This window comes from Diadema antillarum, unplaced genomic scaffold (assembly GCF_040938485.1).
Source record: "Diadema antillarum isolate AM-2024a unplaced genomic scaffold, OU_Dant_1.0 scf00000107, whole genome shotgun sequence".
In the NCBI taxonomy this organism is placed as follows: Eukaryota; Metazoa; Echinodermata; class Echinoidea; order Diadematoida; family Diadematidae; genus Diadema; species Diadema antillarum.
Window position 1 is genome coordinate 3,143,497 of NW_027270996.1, and position 19,012 is coordinate 3,162,508.

The 19,012-nt window shown below is 39.7% G+C and overlaps 1 protein-coding gene across 1 annotated transcript in view; it reads right to left on the bottom strand.

Annotated features, from left to right (window-relative positions):
* Nucleotides 1-229: 229 nt before the first annotated feature.
* LOC139719207 (cilia- and flagella-associated protein 46-like) overlaps nucleotides 230-19,012 on the bottom strand; it is a 77,452-nt gene continuing 58,669 nt past the window's right edge. The window contains exons 51-63 of the mRNA XM_071630636.1: nucleotides 18,501-18,598; nucleotides 17,595-17,744; nucleotides 16,204-16,327; nucleotides 15,473-15,591; nucleotides 14,456-14,661; nucleotides 13,617-13,696; nucleotides 13,000-13,060; nucleotides 12,366-12,401; nucleotides 11,558-11,660; nucleotides 11,170-11,282; nucleotides 9,264-9,345; nucleotides 2,357-2,493; nucleotides 230-681 (exon numbers count right to left, since the gene is read on the bottom strand). Of these exons, the coding sequence (XP_071486737.1) occupies nucleotides 230-681; nucleotides 2,357-2,493; nucleotides 9,264-9,345; nucleotides 11,170-11,282; nucleotides 11,558-11,660; nucleotides 12,366-12,401; nucleotides 13,000-13,060; nucleotides 13,617-13,696; nucleotides 14,456-14,661; nucleotides 15,473-15,591; nucleotides 16,204-16,327; nucleotides 17,595-17,744; nucleotides 18,501-18,598 (1,761 nt within the window). The remainder of the gene's footprint in view (nucleotides 682-2,356; nucleotides 2,494-9,263; nucleotides 9,346-11,169; nucleotides 11,283-11,557; nucleotides 11,661-12,365; nucleotides 12,402-12,999; nucleotides 13,061-13,616; nucleotides 13,697-14,455; nucleotides 14,662-15,472; nucleotides 15,592-16,203; nucleotides 16,328-17,594; nucleotides 17,745-18,500; nucleotides 18,599-19,012) is intronic.

Below are 19,012 nucleotides of genomic sequence, written 5' to 3' on the forward strand. Positions count from 1 at the left end.
ATTTGTGGTTTTATCATTGCTGGCTCCTAAGACACCGTTATACTTTGTCATACAGTTATGACTGTCGCAGCAGACTTTTACTTGATTTTTGTACAAAGGCAAAACAGTGCCTGGGCTGTGAGGCTACAAACATTTGAGGAAAACTGTAGAAGATATACACACACACACACACACAGAACATTTCCTTGGTGGTGTCAAAAGTACCATTGACCTCCCACCTCACAAGAAGCTACACCTGGGTGACCATTAGATTTGGCAGGCCATAACAGACAAAGTTGAACCAGCCGCGATTGATCAACTCCAGCTGGTTCTCTTGGCCCTGCTGCTGCTGCTGCTGCCCGTCCTTGCCTTTGACCTCTTGACCCGTGCCACTCGACCCCTGACCTGCAGCCTGGGCCTGGGCAGAAGGCGGGGCGCTCTTCTTACCCTTGTCCTTCTTGGTGTCCTCGGCCTTGCCCCCCTTGGCTCCCTTGGCGCTGGCCTTCTCCTTGTCCTTCTTGGCCCCGCCCCCCTTGGCTTGGGAGGGGGTGCCGGTCTTGCCCTCTTTCTCCCCTCCTCCTGCCTCCTCGCCCCCCTCCCCGTCTCCCTCCCCCTCTTCCTCCTCCTCGCCTGGCGCCTTGTAGTAAGGGATGAACATCCGCCGCACCGTCTGGCCAGAGGTCCTGCCCACTTCCAGCATCCCTGTGCAGGATTAGGGTGAGAAGCTTCAGTTTTCATGGTATAATGGTACTGGTAAAACTGAACCACTAGTGTAAAATGTCCATTGCTAAACAGGGGAACCTCTATGTAGTGAGCTGATTAGAACCACTTAAATTTCTGCATTTTATTGCATATCTTGTTATATCAAGGATGAACACAAAAGAATATAAAAGGAATGGGACCTGTAAATTTCCTCGTTATATCAGGTATCTCTCTATATCAGACCTCGTTGTGAGGTTCCACTGTATATGGTAAGCCACTAACGCCCCGGAGAGAGCAATGATGTCATGCTTACAGCTCTCAACTCCTGGAACTCTCGCCAAAGCATTCCTCGTATCTGATCAAAGTCTTGACACTAGAGCGCATTCACTCGTCGAGTTTTACCCCAAAGATACGCATGTTTCAGCGACAGCAACAAGACCATGCCATACTACGGTTTGACAATAACAAGGAGTGTCCACATTTGCCCTGTGCAAACAACCCCAAGCACTAAGTACACACAGAGTCTGGAATGACTTGTGCGTGTGTAGAGGAGATCATATCAGCTTGTTTGCTGCCAATAAAACGTGCAGCACATGGTCAAAACAAGGTGGTTCCCACACAATCTAACATGTCACAGCACGTTTGTTTACAACGACTGTGGACAATCTTCTCTTTTAAGCATGGAATTGGGGCAAAGCTGATTCTTACTCTTCTATTCCTTTCCTTTTCCCCCATTGCAGGGGATTAAGAATTGCTAGTGAAGATGTGTCCAAAACATGTAACTTTGACATTGGCAAAATACACCTTTGCAAGAATCCAACCTCAAAATGCTACCAGATACACTACAAGCTGGGCTCACAGCAAACAAGAATACCTGGAAATACACACATCTACTTTCAGGAAATGGTTTCAGCTGGGAATAGGATATGATGTAGGTATGATTTGCCAATTTATGCCAGTTATCTGGATCTATTAGTGTTTCGACACCAAAAATCTGCAAATCATAACTGAGTGATATCTCAAGAAACTTCCATTTTACTTATATTTTTTTTTTCTGCCTTAGGATTGATTGATGCTCAAAGAGGTCTTACAAATAAAACCCCCAAACAAGCACAACAAACTAACTTTGTATGAAACCATCAAAATCAACTGTATATTGCTGACAGAGGAAATTGATAATCCTCTCACATGGAAATCAGATTGTTCAAAATTTGACATCTGCTAAGGAGAGCAAAGTGTTTGGCACGATTAGGTTCTGTAGTGTGTGTTATGACATCATAATGAGATGATGATGATAATGATGGATATGATGATGGGATATGACATGATGATGATGATGATGATGATCCGTCATCATCATCATCATCACCATTATTATTTTTGGGGAGACTAGAAGCAGTTGGACAGTTGCATGCCGGGATGTGAGAGTTCAGGTTTTAATCTGATTCAGACTACAACTTTGTATGTTACTCTGCTCCAAACCCACATTTCCGAGTATTGATTTTGTTGTTGTTGTTTTTTTTTTTTGTTTTTTTTTTCAGTTCAGATGCATTGAAATTTTCACCTTTTAATGCACTTCAAACCTTTTTTCATAAATTTCAAATTTTTTCAGACTTTTTCCCTGCAAACACCAAGTACTCTCACACCCCTGTGTATAGGAAAGCATGCTGCTTACCTTTCATGAGGGTGTTGAACGTGCAGGCGTTCTCGGCCAGCTTACAGTGCCACTGGTTAGCCATTACACACCCCACCCCGGCCAGACTGAGCAGCATGGCTGTCTCCACTGGCTTCTCCAGCGACAGGTCCGTGTTGCTATGGAGACAGTCAAATTAAAGGGTGAAGAGTTTTAAAATCACCATTCAGTGCAGTCTTGTATTAAACCAGACCCCACCTGGGACAGGTTGAGATATCTTGCTACACAAAGATGGGCCACTGCAGCTAAAATCATTAGGATTCAGTTACACTGTGCTGTTCAACAAGAAGTCCTCTTTAAACACAGTCAAATTTCTCAATACTGTGATTTCAGAATGAAATTCATGATAAATCAACTACACTGTACATATGAATTCTCTGCATTCATACAGAATTAAAAGAAAAGAAGTATTAAACTTGTACAGAATGCTCATAAGGCTGACTGTTAATCAAAGCTCCACAAATAACGGGATCACCCTACAACTTTACAAACTACATGTCTGTACATGTAATCTGTTCAGTTGATAGCAATTACATAAAACATATGAATATCAAAATAAACAAACAGAATAAATCTTATATGGGGCATGATGCAAAGTTTATCTCGCCAACTCCTTTGATCCTCTACAGGATACAATACAGGATATAATTTGTGAACCTTCCGATTTACAAGGACAGTTACTCCAATATTTTCCTGAGATATCACTTCCGTTTACCTGGTAAATTATGTCATATCTTTCTCAGTGTGTATACACGTATAATTATAGATGCCTGAGGAGGCAGGGAAGTGAATGTATTGACTTGCATAACAAAGGATTGCTACCATTTGTGGAAACATAGTACATTCATGTGTTAGAATACTACCTGAACATGTTGCCCTTCAATGAAAGGAAGAACCAAAAACAAAAACAAAACAAAACACAGAAACGATTGAAGTTCGTATAGGAAAAAACTCGAGACATTTGTATCATGTTATGAATGAGCTGTAATATCTCAAATACATATTATGGCTCTGACATTGAGCATCAAATTTTGTAAATATGAAGTGTACTGCCAAATATGTATGATGGTATGAGTCATATCAGAGTATATAAAGATGCAAATATCAAACTCTTGGATGCTGGCACATTTGCACGTAATTGAAATGATCTGAAAATGCTATCATACATGTATGTGACAAAAGCAGAGCCATTAAGAAATGAAGTGATAAATTTCCATATGTCTGCGGAAGAGGCAGCGGTTTCTTTGAAAAGTTGAGAAGAAAAAATGTTTGCAGAGCATTTTAATGGTATTCATGAAAGTTTTCCTCTGAATTCTCCAAGCCCCATAATGTTATATGGACTTCCCCCCAGGCATGGAGTTTTTATGAATATATAATGAGGGATAGATTATGCCTCGCTTTGTAGGCGGCATTGTGAATAGTGCCGTTAATCACGAACTGCAGCGACAACCAGTCCCATTAATGAGACTTTCTTTTGAGGACAGCTGTGGAAATGGCTTCACACCACACATGTAGTTGCATTTTACGACTGTGTGGGAGGACGGTGCCGACTAGAAACACAATGTTTTGAGGTTTCCTTTGTCTGCAGGCTTTGTCAAACACAACCTCACTGCATCTCTCTGTGATAATGCGATGAGGTTATTGGCTCCAATGTTCATTCAAAACACTCGGTTTCCATTCGTGATTACACCATTCGAGTAGTTTGTAAATGTCAGACAGACCATTGTACATGGTCGCAGTGTTGTCATTCATTTGGCAACAAACAAACAAACAAACAAACAAACAAAAACATATGTGTATGTAATATTCATGTTGTTCTATCTTGCAATGACTGGAGGAAATGAATTTGCCATATTCTTTAAGAAGCAAGCTCGAGCTGGAACATGCTGTACATAAACTTATACTGCCAATGACAAATGTATGATGTGATGAGATGGTGTGTGGTGTAACAGTGCTAACAGTCTTATTCTATGATACATTATATTTTAAATATTCTTATTTCTATCGTAACAGTTTGATATGCCACCATTATCAGTAAATGTGTAAGATGGATTGGACATGAAAGCCATTGTTTCATTATGCAAAATCTGACATTGGAGAGCCAAACACAATATGATAGTGTGACTATTGGAACTACTTTGCACCACTAGTTACAGAAAATGCAGGAACACAGATCTACTCTAGGGGAGAGACTTAGTACAACATAACCAACTTGTCTGCATTTTGTGAAACAAAATAGAAACAAAATAGAAAATCAATTTGAACAAAAAGTGCGACGCATAACTTAAGTATCACAGGCACAGATTCAGATACTATTACAGGGCAAATTAAATGTTTGTAAAAGATACAGGGTTAATGACAAAACTAACAAACAGTCATTTGATAAACTGTGTTAGACAATTTAATAATGCCAGTATAGCCTCTGGCGACACTTCATGGCGGAGGCATAAAAAGGGGGTATGAAAATGATGTATAAACCAGTTGGTTAAATTAACGAGGTTTTAGATTATAGCGTTAACATCATAACATTAGCCAGGCAAGGCTATGTGACCTTATGACTTACTTTTGATGGTGACACTCATTATTATAAGTCCTTAACTCAATTTCTGACTGTGCATTGAACAAACTCCCCTTTTACTTGCACTTCTCATATAACAGTGCCCTAGCTGTTCTAAATCAAACAAAAATGTTTGACCACCTGAGAAGGAAACACATTTGTCCCAGACTAGAGAAACTCAATCTCCAACAAAAAATAGTATTTCAAACATGCTTGAGAGGGAGCACTCGATAACAGAGAAAAGAGAAAATAAAATAATTAACAGAATTGTAAGCTTTGGAAATCCAAATCAACACCTATGCAAAAGAACCAACACCAAGATATAAACAGACTGAAGAAACTAAAACCAAAACAAAAATATAAAAGTAAAAGAAAATAATCAGGGAGTTAAATGTCTGCAATTACCCTTTGAGCAAAATAAAAATGATTTGCTTTCGTGATAATATATGAGTTATGTATTTAACAAATATAATAATTCTTTATGCCATAATCTGCACTGACTGACTACATAATACTGTAAAACCAGAAATGTTGGTACGCATTTTAATTCTGCGAATTTCATGAGAGCCACGGCTTGCAAAAGTAAAATGCATGCAAATGTTCCTGTCTACACTACATGCATTGAATGCCAGTGGCAATTCACAACTAGAAATGTCGCTATGGCGACTGGTATGCCTCCGCCATAATGCATGGTTCTCCTAATAGGTCTATAGCACAATGTCTTGACAATGTGTGATGACAGTTTCACATAATTGACAAAATATTAAAATGACAGATTTGTCTCACAAATGTGCTGAATGTTCACTTTTGAACTAGGTTTAATTGGATGAATGGCTAAATATGTACTAAGTTTCATGATGATACCTTGAGTCACTTTCGAGATACGGAGGAAGAAGTGAAATCTAGCACTTTCAATTGACCTTTGACCTCTTGACCTTTGACCTTTTGGCAATTCTAAGAAACTTCCAGAGAATCTCTTTTGGGTATATACATGTATATATCAAGTTTCAAGAAAAATCCTGCAGGCATTGCATAAATATGAAGGAAGAAGTGACATTTTGAGGAGTTGACCTTGACCTTTGACCCATGACCTTTGACCCATGACCCTCAAATTCCCTAGATAATCACTGTCAGTCAGTACATGCACATATACTAAGTTCCATTAAGATATCATGAACCATTTGTGAAATATGGAGAAAAACATGAAATTTCAACATTTTGACTTGACCTTTGAGCTTTGACCTTTGACCTCATGACCCAAAACTCTCTCTGGAGAATCTTTATTTAGTAGTACATGTATACACTAAGTTTAAGGAAAATACCTTCAGGCATTGCATGGATATGGAGGAAATAGTAAAATTTTACGCATTTGACCTTGACCTTTTGACCTTTGACCTTAAGCATGTGCACCTAAAAGTTGATAGGCACAACTTTACCTACTCATACATATACACGCCTAGTTTCATTAGGATACCTCAAACGGTTTTTTAGTTACCCTGTCCACAGAATTGATTACGGACGGAAGGACGGACAGACGGAAGGACGAACGGACGGACAACCCGAAAACATAATGCCTCCAGCACCACTTCGTGGCAGAGGCATAAAAATTCTATGCCGCAAAAAGGGCCGTCAGCTCCAACTCGCAAAAATTTAATGTTGCAAAAATATCTTGCTTTTGCAGTACCTGAGTTGTCCGCAAAGCAATTCTGCGGTGATTAAAAAGATACTGAGAAATGTGCGGTCTGGTTTCTTTATGTCATTGAAAAGCTGATGACGAGAGATATGTGATGTGGTAGGTTGGGTGTAACAGTCATGACATTGTTTGCATATCTGAAATATTCATATTCATAGTCTACTGAGAACGGCTGGCAAGCTGCAAAGGTGGGAACCTCGAGGCCATCTGGTATTCCTGATTGGTGGAAAGTTGGCAAAGTTGGAGGTCACTGCCGCAAGTCACACCTCATGTCACACCTCCCCCCCCCCCCCCCCCCCCCCGCCCCCCCATCAGACTCTGACATCCACATCTAGATTAATTTGCATTTCATGTAAGTGTAGATTACTATCTATCAATTTTTCTGCCCGACAGTGAGAACTTGGACCAATGCTTACAAGCAAACAGGAGCATGTTGACTATTAATGATGACACATGTATTGTCTTCTCTATGCTCTATGATATCTTGGTAAGCAAATTTAAGTACTCTGTTTTATATGCCATTTATTTTTTTTTTTCCTTATTTTTTTGTAGCCTTTCTCAGGATTACTTATGTTCATCTTGCAGGAACCTTAATAACTCTGTGTCTACAAGATACATAAAAACAAAAAGTAGGGGTAGAATGTGCCATTTTTTCATCACACAACTACCTTTTTCCATTCTTGCAACGCCATGAAGTTCACAAATACCTCTATCAGTTTCAATGGGCTGTGTCATGACAAGCACCAAGACTTCCACATCAGCTAACCAGTCAACCCCACAAATCATTTTGCCTTACAAATTCCAAATAATTTTGGAAAAGAAAACTAAAATACAGCAACACATGTGACTCATAAGACTGGGAAAGGTGTTTGCTTCAGGGTCATCAGGAATACCAGATTTTCACTAGGGTGGCATTAGAGAATTGTGATAAATAAAAGAATACACAACTGCAATTGGCGATCAGCAGGATCCATCAGCAGTGATGCAGATTATGTGTGAGACTGTGGTTGACATTTTGATTCTGAACATTAATTTATTTTCATCTCATCAGATACATTCAAAATTTCTATCACACATCTTGTATCCATCAAAATTATTTCTTCTTCAATAAGTTTCTGTCCATCACGGCTTCTGCTAATCATAAGAATTATTCCATTTGATAATGTCACACAGAGGTTATACTGAGTAATCACTTCTCTTCATTTTGCCTAAGGACAGAGCGAATTTGGAATTGATCAGCCCAAAACTAGAACCAGCACACTACAGATGGATGCCTGCATGACTGGGAAAGATTCCACAGGTATAAGCTGCTTGCACGTAGCGTGAAGAACATGAACGAACTGCTGAACGATTGCAACGTTTTTGAGGGGTTCGGGCTTCGTTACCGTTCCATTACTGCAAGATCCTTTGGTGGATTAATTTCTTGACCTAAGGCTCTCCTGTAAAACAACATCAGCACATCCACACACACACGCTTCTAAATATGAGAATACAAGATAATCCAGTAGGCAATCCCAGTGAACCGATTTAACAGTCAAAGTTAGCACTAATTCATAACAACTATCATAATTTATGATACAAAGACAGACAACATATCTCTCATATATCAATATGATATCTCAGTGACACATTTCTGAAGATGAAATATGATCACTACCTTTAAAGTGTGTAACAGTTTTTGACGACTTGAATAAATACAGTAAATTAAGATTTCAAATAGTTTTATGAAAGTGATTGAGAATATAAAATTCTAGCATTGAGACATCTGGAAGAATTAACAGGATACAAAGTTTCCAGGGTTGGACATTCCCGTGAAGTCAGAATTGTTAGTGGAAAATGAGCAAAGTGAATGGGTTTCCAATAGTTTGATTCCTACATTCTACTTACTCTAAATCCTAGTGATTCCATGAGTAACTATTTGAGTTGACTTTTAAATCAGTGACAAGGATATATCAAGATTCCCTTAAAAGAAAGATGTTACCATCCCCACTTCCTCCATTTTGTTTGACAAGATGGGTTATACAGAGTGTACATCTTTATGTCAAGTGCTCAAAAATGGTTTTCACAAGGTACATGACATCACAACTGGTGGCTAGATAACAAAATATTGGCATCACACACCGAAACACCTGTCAATATTTGGAGGAGGGGGTAAACACCTTTATAGACTTTTGAAGCTCATCAGACCTTGAAGTTAGTGATGGTGTCTTATGTGGATTGGTGACTTGGATTTGAATTAAAAACAAATATCTTTGACATCATCAACCACAGAGCTGAATCAAAGATATTACTAAATAGTCTTCCTTATCTTTAAAATCTACAAATCTTGATGACAAGATTATCACATATCTATGGCATCTCATGACCAATCAGTGAATGATGACAACCATGGTCCCATAATGATCTATGTAGCCAAACAACAAATATCTTTTGCATCATCAACACAAGGAGATGAATTACAAAATTCATGAAAATTCTTCCTCATCTTGAAAATTCAAAATCTGGATGGCAAGATTATCAAATGTTCGGAGCACCTCCCGACCAATACGTGAGTGGTGGTAACCATGGACCCATATGATCTAGTATGTAACTAAACAATTTATCATACCATATACAACATAACATCTGACATGACTTACCTTTTCTCTACATCAATCTTAGACTGTCTCATGAAGCTCTGGTTGGTTTGCACAAGATCCAACACAACCGCAAGAGAGATTTCTGAGAGAGGGGGAGATAATGAAAAATAAAAGAAAAAAAAAAGAACAACGGGTGAGTTGTTGTGTTTAGTATCTTATTAAAGATAATGGTACATCTCCATTAAAAAAAACAACAACAACCAAACACAGGTTTTGGACAGTGTTAATGCCCTGCATTATAGCAACACTTTTGATGTTTCTATGTACATTTGTTTCTACACATAGCACACAGAAGGAGGAACTGTACCGACTTTGGAAAATAAGAAGAATTTGGAAGCGGGAGTATTTTGGGAATTCTTCCAGTGCAGAAACTTCCCATCAGATGGTACTAATTTGCAAGATTGTAGGTTTCCTGATTTTCAGTATCAAAACATTGTGCTGAATTTTCCACGACAGGAGTAATATGGAACAAAGTTCACAGTGAAAGTAATAGACAACTAAACACACCTGGACTTGATTATCATTGTTCTCATCAATATAAATTCATATGCCACTCGCCATATCATTTAATGCCCATTTTTAGATCTGTTCTTTGTTTGCTTCTTGCTGTTGTTGTTGTTGATGGTTGTTGTTGTTGTTTTGTTGTTGTTTTTTTTTGGGGGGTGGGGTTTATAGGCTGCTGTATTATTCACATCTATGCTGCAGTTCTCTAAAAGAAACCTCTGGGATCCTCTCTTGAAAGAGATTTTGTTTCTCAAAAGTCCAATGTGTCCTACATTTGTCCCCCCGCATGACAGTGTGCATCATAATTCTACTGCTTGTACATACTTACGCATATATGTATGCATATTTCTTTTCTTCCCTTGGTATATATTGAATAATTCAATTTGGATGCAGTACTTTATATTTGATTTTTGCAGCAGGCACCTCGGTCTCCTCGTTGTTATCTTATCTAAGACAAGTAGGCCTACAGTTCTCCTAATGCAATATCAAACTCCCATTTGTACATCATCTCAAGTGTTTCCACCCAGCTAATAAATATCTCTTTCTATCTCAAGCAAATGTGAGAGAAACTTTGCACTGCATAGCAAACACAGCACTGGAAAGATAATAGAGATATAATTTTTCAGTGCAGCACTTCCTTGAACACCATGACCCACTGGCATGGCACAAATGCACTTCAAAAGATGAGACACAAAAACTGACCTTGTCTGTTTTTAAATGTGCTAATGTCATCCAGAGACCAGTTTCACACTTATATTTGCAACAGTTGTAAGATTTCAAGGTAGTATATCCCTTTTGCAACTGCCACAAAATTTGGCATGGTTGAAGAATAATGTCTCCCAACATCGTGTACAAAATCTTACAGTAGTACATTTCAGAGTCTTTAACCCATTGAGGATGGGATGATTTTGCTACAACACGCATTTCCCATAGATACTTGCCCGAGTATACTCGGGACTGGTCCTCAGCGGGTTAAAGATGAAATAAAAAACTACAAGCCAATGTCACTCTAGAATATGCTCCACTTTTGTGCCAAGAATAATGTTGGATTTCTTTTCAGGGCTGAATAAATTCACTGGAAACCTTCCCCCCTTCATCATAAAGAAGTTTCCAATTTTATTATTCTGTGGAAAGGTCTGATTTATTTACCTCTACATTAAACCAGCTTTACAAAGGAATTTAATTTTCAGGGTTGCAAAAGGGACACCTGAACTTTGATAAATGCAGTTACTACTGGCAGTAGCCAGGGCACAGCTAATCAGATGAAAGCAATGAAGTTGTTGCCAGAGTAATGATTGTGAAACATCTATATCAAAAGGACCTTTTGGTCAGGATCTTTCTATGAAATTGTCGCAATCCATACTTTTTTTTTTTTTGGGGGGGGGGGGGGGGAGGGGCTCACCTGATAGATTGAGGGGTGCCACCTTGAAGGGAGGAATGTGGGAGAAGAACTTCTCCAAGCCGTAGAAGACGAAAGCGTTGCAGTCCGTCATCTGTTCTTCTATCTCTCCCAGGCTGGAGGAAATAGAGGGAAAAAAAAATTAATGGTAGCGTGACTACAGTAGTTGCCAAATCAAGCACATTTTTTTTTGTTTCCCAAGAAAGTCTTAAAAAAAAAAAAAAACACTTCTATGGATAAAACTGAATGGAGTTCACACACCAAAATCTACAGAGGGATGGTTGAGATAACTTATGACTTGGTGATGCCATATTGCTGTTAAAGACAACCTCACAACTTTGAATTCTTTTTTTTTTTGTGTAACTGTATGAAAAAAAGGTCTCTGTCTCACCTCGGTACATGGTCATCACCCATGAGACCTTCCCAACGGGCAGTGAACTGAGACGTGTAGAGCTGCAGGGCCTCCTTCGCCACACGGATGGGACTATACTCCTCTGGGGGGAAAAAAGAGAGAAGAAAAAGAAAATGAGGAAATCATCCGATATCACCAAAAGAAATGTGTAGGTAACCGGGTGTCAACAAATATCATGCAGTGCAGATTATACAAAACACCAAAAGAAAGAGGAGTTTTATCGTTGAAATATGTAAAAGCATACGAAACTATTATCTTGATGATGACAACACTTGTCATTATCATCATCATCACCCTCCTCCTCCTCCTCATCATCAATATCATCATCATCGTCATCGTCATCGTCATCATCGTCACCATCGTCAGCATCGTCATCATCATCATCATCATCATCATCACCATCATCATCATCACCACCATCACCACCATCACCACCATCACCACCATCATCATCATCACCACCATCACCATCATCACCATCATTACCATCATCACCACCATCACCACCATCACCACCATCACCACCATCACCACCATCACCATCACCATCATCATCATCATCACCATCATTTCATTATTCAACCAGTCTACATAAAGATAAAGTTAACAATAAAAAGAAGGTATGAGAATTTTTGCTTTGCCTACAAGACATGACTGTACCATCTGTTTGTTTGTTTGTTTTAAATCAACACCTTCCCATGAGACAATGCCTTTTTCCACCGAGATACATCAAGCATCGCTGACAAGTGTGTGGATGATTGGATTAAGAGTGTAGAGCTGTTCTTACCTGACTCAGGACTGTCATTATGTGGATCAACAATATCTGACATGATTTGGAAAAAAAACAGGTTAAAGAAAAATTCAAGATAGAAGTGGAAAGGAACCTGTGTTGAAACATTGTTGATCACTGGTTACCAGCTTTTTTGTTATCCATCCCCAAAATGAATTGGACAAAGATGTTCAAGAAAAACAGGATTGAGGGTAAATTTACCCCCTTATTCCTTAGGAAAATAAATGCATGCAATGGCCTTAATTTCAAGCTGATGTCCAAGTAGAGCTGTGACAATTCCATTTTTGAGTAATGACACATTTCTTTGATTTGCAGCAGAAGCAGACAGACTGAAGTTATCCTCTCCTCACAGAGGATCAGAATGAAAGACTGTGTTTGAATCCTGCAAAGATCATCATCATTTCCAACCAATGCAGTTACCATGGCAACAGCCGGGTAACATCCAGTCTGAAAAGAAGCGACTGGTTTAATCAATCGCTGTGACGGTTCACAACTTGGACAATTCAAAGCTTATATGTATGTGTGTGTGGTAATATGAGATTGGGCTTGCAGGAAATAACCGTATTCCTTCAAAGATTACCATCGTGTAAATTACATCTTTTGATTTGATCAAATTGTGAGGTAAGGATACACTTGAAGCTGTGAGTGTCCAGTGGCAGGCATCCAGGTGGAACTGGTCTGTCCAAAGGAACCTGATCGATAGATAAATAAATGGATGGACAGATGAATAAATAGAAGATGGATGAATAGACAGACGCATAGAGGGTCAGGCACGCAAGGTCACAAGAGTCTACATCATGCTTCTAAAGGTCAAAGAAGACTGGTATAAGCTTGCCTAAAGCATAAGTGCAATCCAAATGTGTTTCAGCAAAGACTCAGTCTGAATACATGATTATCAATCTCGAACTTTTCTCCACTTAAAAAACAAATACAAAAACAAAGTGTAAGCACCAGTACAGAGTATGAATTCTGGTGTCTAAAGGTGTGTACTAAACATCTGTACATTTGTATATTACTTTCATCTTGTTATTACCATGTATACCATTTCTGAGATGCCCTATAATCTACAAATCTAGATGTGCTAATGATGAAAGAAATAGATATTACGGTGATGAAGATTCTCATTTAGCCGTATTGCATATATCAACGTGACATCAACAGTATCTAAGCTGAGCAAAGCATATATCCTACACACTGAAAACTATTTTTGTCTGTAAAAATGAATTCAGAGATGATGAATAAATTTACCACTTTCACTCCTTTGTTCTTCTCCTTGGCTGCCTTGGCTTTGGCCGCTTCCTTCTTCTTCTTCTCCTCCGACATCTCCTCTGTAATTAGAAAGAGTTATCACAATACCATTGGGACACAGTCATAGCAGCAAAAATCACGAAATATCAGCAATTGTGATATGACACGACATATTCACTGAAAATCAAATAAAACTCATTTATTGCAGTGAAATCTTTCACAAATGCTTTGTATTAGACAAGTGATGTTGATGAAGGCTTAAACTGCCACAGATTTATTTGGCCATGTGTGCAGTGTTTGTGTACTTTCAAAAGGCAACGATTGGCATTTAGGCTATGCAGGTAGCAATGTGAGTGGGTCTCGTATGTATAGCAATGCTAACATCAACACATAACTTGAAATTGCCAATTTGATCAAGGAAGTGGTATTAGCCAATGGGGAAAAAGCATGTAGGTGATCACCAAAAAATAGTGACAAGATGACATTCAACACCACGCCAACATCAGGCCAAACACTGGCTATCAGAACTATGTCATAATTTTGAGGTCAGCCTGAGGTCAACATCGACTGATTTCAAGTTTAGGACCAAAGCTGGTGCTATTGTTGTGACGGCAATTCTCCACCAATCTGACTTTGAAATTGTAACAACCCTGATACCTTCAAATCTGAACTAAAGACCTCTACTTTTCAGCAACTTTGTGAATAATTTGTGACATATTGTGAGAGCCAGAGGCCTCTGAATATTCTATGCAGACAAATGGCACTATATATTTGCTGTTCATCATCACCATGATCATTAGCACTGAACTTGAATTCACCCCGTTACACACCCCCCTCACCTTCAGGCTCCCTATAGAAGCGGTTGTAGAGCATCTGGAGGGAGAAATCCCTGGTCAGTGCGCCAATGGCCGGAGAGGAGAAGACGGCCAGAGCCTCGAGGGGCAGCTCCAATAGCCACTGGTCAGCCAGGATGATAATACTCTCGTCCTGGGGCTGACTGGCCGCATCCCGCCCAGCCGGCTGACCACCCTGGGTGGTGAAGGCTCTGGGGATGGGGTGGGGGATGTAAAGAGGGACAGGCATATTGTAAGAGACTTTAAATTCAAATTTCCTTTCACAAGATTATACATCAGTGTGCTCTTTAGCCCTTCAATATATACCTCTCAAGAAACAATGACACACCTTCTGATATCACTGACAATGAATATTCATTACATATTTATAGTACTGCCACAACATTCAAGATGCTGCCCAAAATCATAGTATTAACTGATTTTACAACCTTGTGATCATATGCAGAGCAATGCAGCATATTGTCCATGGGGTGACAAGACCTTGTACATCAGTTGGCATATATCAAAAAACCTAACTCGATTTTGAACACCAAAAATATTGAATATAAAAAAAAACACTGATTTGAGTTTTGAAACAGTACAACATAATATAAATGTAATGGAAAACAATCTTTCTACAATAGTTAATGTCAACATTGATGCTATTTTGAAAAAATTTTGCAAAATGAAAGAGGTTTTTTGCACTCCTGAAAATTCATGATCATAAAGTTTAAGGACTCATCACCCATGGAATGAAATGGAATGTCCACCATAGCAGCTTTAATAACAGTGTCAGATATGACAAAGCTCAGGTTTGAGCCCATCATGTGATTGAAGATCCTGAATTAGACATGCAATGACTAAATGTTTTGTAATAAAAATATCCCCTCACAAAACATGCCTGGATGAACATACAGCAAACTACTGGTGACAAGGACCTGTTACCGGTAAGTCCACCTAAAAGAAAGAAAAACAAAACAAAGCAAAAACAACCGAGTAGGAGATAAGACGGAGATGGATTACCTGACAGCAGGCTCCAGGTAAGATGTGATGGGTCTGAGGTAGTCTTCCAGGGATGCTAGAAGTGCCACAAACTGCTCCTGGAGTTTCTGTTCAGCCTCCACAAGATCATCTGACAAATCCTGGTCAAAGAGTTACCATAAAGAGGGACTAAATCAATGCAATGAATCAAATTTACTGTTTCTCACTTTTTCTTCTTCCTTCTTTTTTTTTTTTGGGGGGGGGGGGTACAAATGGAGAAACTTTTTACTTAGCCAAAAAATTGCATCACAAAACTTTGCAAATATTCTTCCCCAATGCGTAAACTAGTTGTGACTGTTACATCAGCTTTAATCTCACCCATCCCTTACAAAAACAAGAAAAAAAGAAACAAACTGTTGAAACATAAACTCTCGGTAGATGGTCATTTTGAAGGAAAATAAAATTACAATTACAATACAAATCGTCAAAAGAAAAATATGACCATGAAATTAATAATGAAGAAAAAAAATACTGCCTGAGCCCTGTAAAACTCAACACTTACGTTTTCAAATATTTTAATTTTCTAGTATGGTCTTCCCGGTTATTACAGTTAATCTGGTGAGATATAAAAGAGCACTTAACATTTATGGCTCTTTACACAGAGTCCATCCTGGTAAGTTTTGGGGATAGTTTACTGTTGACAAACTAGATATTATAGTTCTTTATTGCATCACAGGACCAGGCCACTGTGATGCCTTCACCCGGTCGGTTACCTTGACGACCTCCTTCATGTCATCCGAGAGGTTCTCCAGCATGCGCTGTCTCTGGGCCTGCTGGGATCTCTTGTACTCCGCCTTCAGCAGAATCGACATCACCTCCTGCTTGTGCTGACGGAATCTGGGCGGGGTGAGGATAGAAGGGCGCAGAAAGACGTGGGTTGAGCCTCAACTTGTTTTACCAGCACTAAAAGATATGGCTACCACCTCTGCATACTAAGTGAGGTATTACCATACAGGGACTTCTACCAGTTGCACTTTAATATAATAGATATTATCTTTTCATCCACATATGAAATATTTTCATTCAAATGTGACATGACACAAAATGTGACAAAAATGAATCCTATTTCGCAGCTATCTAAATGTTGATTTTGCATCAACACGATTTTTCAAGTTTATAACACAAGAAAACATGACAGCCAGAAAAAGTGGTGCAGTAGAATTCATAGCAATAATAATGTAACACTACTTGTGGAGCACAGCAAAATTAGAAAAAAATAGAGAGCAAAGTTATGAAACTTACTTACTCATGAGGCAAATCTCTCGTTTGAAGAAGCTACACCCCTGTAGACAATGCCAGTGTATATCTTGGCAATCAAGGACTTAAAAACCAAAGATATAAAACACCTGTTTCTTGACCCTTGCCTAATCTAAGCATCAGTCACCGCCACAGGGGGGCGGGCACCCGCGAGAGGAGGAGATTGTTTTGGTTTTGGCATGGGCTATGTAGCTCCATGGTGCGTGTGTGTGTCGACAAACTTCTACAATGCTCTCCTTCTTATTCTTGTATTTTCGTTATTTATGGGTCAAATTTTTTCGTTCGAAATTCAAAATGGATGACTATAGAATTTCTCAATAGAATATAAAATCTAAAACTTGAGAAAGAATAGAGAAAATTGAGTGCACTTTGAATGGTCTGCCACAGGCAGATATCCTTATCATGCTCTTACGTAATATGACAGCTGTTGCAGTCATTAAACCCTGGCTTGCCCTCCAGGTTTGCCACGCCTGAGTAGAAAGTTATTTAGCAGTGGACCAGGACATCTACTCCCAACTCTCAAACGAGGAATCGTTAGGGGGGTATAGCACCCCATCAGCTTCGTTTGGAGATGGGGTCTCGCCTCAAACGGGGGTTTGACGGCATGTAATACATACAAGCATACAATATGCCTACTAACGAAATATATATATTCTTGGGTTTTTTGTTTTCTTTTTGTTTTTGTCTTTAGGGAAGGGTGGAACGACTTGACTCATATCATGATAATCCCAAATATTTTGGGGAAAATTTGCTATCTTTGATATTAATGTGTTGTACATACGAGTTGAGCTTATAAGAAGCATCACATAGCCTGGTAGCACACACTGATCACTGATAAGAAACCAACCTGTAGCAAAGGTTTTCCAGAGCGGATGGCTCCACCAGGCTACGGGTGACCTTTGCCCTTGACACCTGGCTGCTTCCGCCCTTTGACCTTCCGCCCTCCTTGCCACCTGACGCCTTGGGTTTATCGAGCAGAGCCCCATACAGGATGGATCTGTTTTTGAATAGGGTCGGAAGGGAGAGATACATGGACATCAACTTATCTGCAACTAGAGGGTATTATGAACATCATCACACAAATTTTTCAGACACTTTTTCATGCAGAGCTTCAATCATTTTCTCCTTCAACTGTCACAATAAAAAATCATTACGCTGCCCCAGACAGCAACAGATGTGGGCAGTGAGCTGGCTCAGTTGGTAGCGCATCTGCCTCCGACCCAAGCGACCCGGTTTGAACCCGAGTCTGGACTGAGCAATGTTGTGTGTAATCATACCGTCCCCTCTAGCAAGAGGCAAAACACTCTGTCCCTCGGAGAGGACATAAAATGGAGGTCCTGTGTGTGAGAGAGTCACAACTTAAGCACGTAAAAGATCCCGCTTCATTCATTCATTACAAAGAGCAGGGTGTTTAACCCGGTGAAGTGGTCCCGCCTTACATCCAACTGGACCCCACGGAAGACCAGCTTAGCATAGCTGAATATGGGCTATCCAGCCATCTTCTCAGATGGAAATTGAATAAAAAAACAAACAAACAAACAAACAAAAGCTGTTTGCAATCCCCAGATTCACTTCCCTTCCTCTTTCCACCAAGAGAGAACTTGCAGTGAGAGGCACCAACTTATACACTTGTGTAAACTCATATGGTAGCATGGATGTTCTCATTAACCCCTTCAGTTTTGCAGGTAACATGTTTACATACATACAATAATACACATGCATGCAGGAGGCAGGCATCTGTCCAGACACTCACCTGTCATCCGTGTGCTGGAGGATGATGATGTTGAAGTTTGGTGGCAGCTCCTTGAGGAGGTCGAGATGGTTCGGAGCAATGACAAGTCGCTTCCAGGCCTGTGCAGATGACAAAGAGAGATAGAGATAACAGTCATATCTCAATGTTATGTCATAGCACAGTGACCAGCCTTGTTTCTTGAGATGTGCAGTAGTAATTTAACATTGTTTGAGCAGTTTTGGGACATGTACCCCCTAGACAATTATCCCAGACCCTTCTCCTGACCCTAACCCAAATCCTGAACCTGATCTTGACCCTAACCCTAACCCAAACTCTAATCCTAACCCTAACCCTAATCTTTACTCTAACCCTATCACTATAACCAGTATTTAGCTGGGCAGGAATTGTCCTGGGGATGGGGGGTAGGGGGTGGGGTGTAATTGTCCTGATATGCGAGAGAGGGGGGGGGGGGGTGTAATTGTCCTGATATGTGACTGAGCATATTGGAGCCTTTTCATTCAGTATGAAGAAGC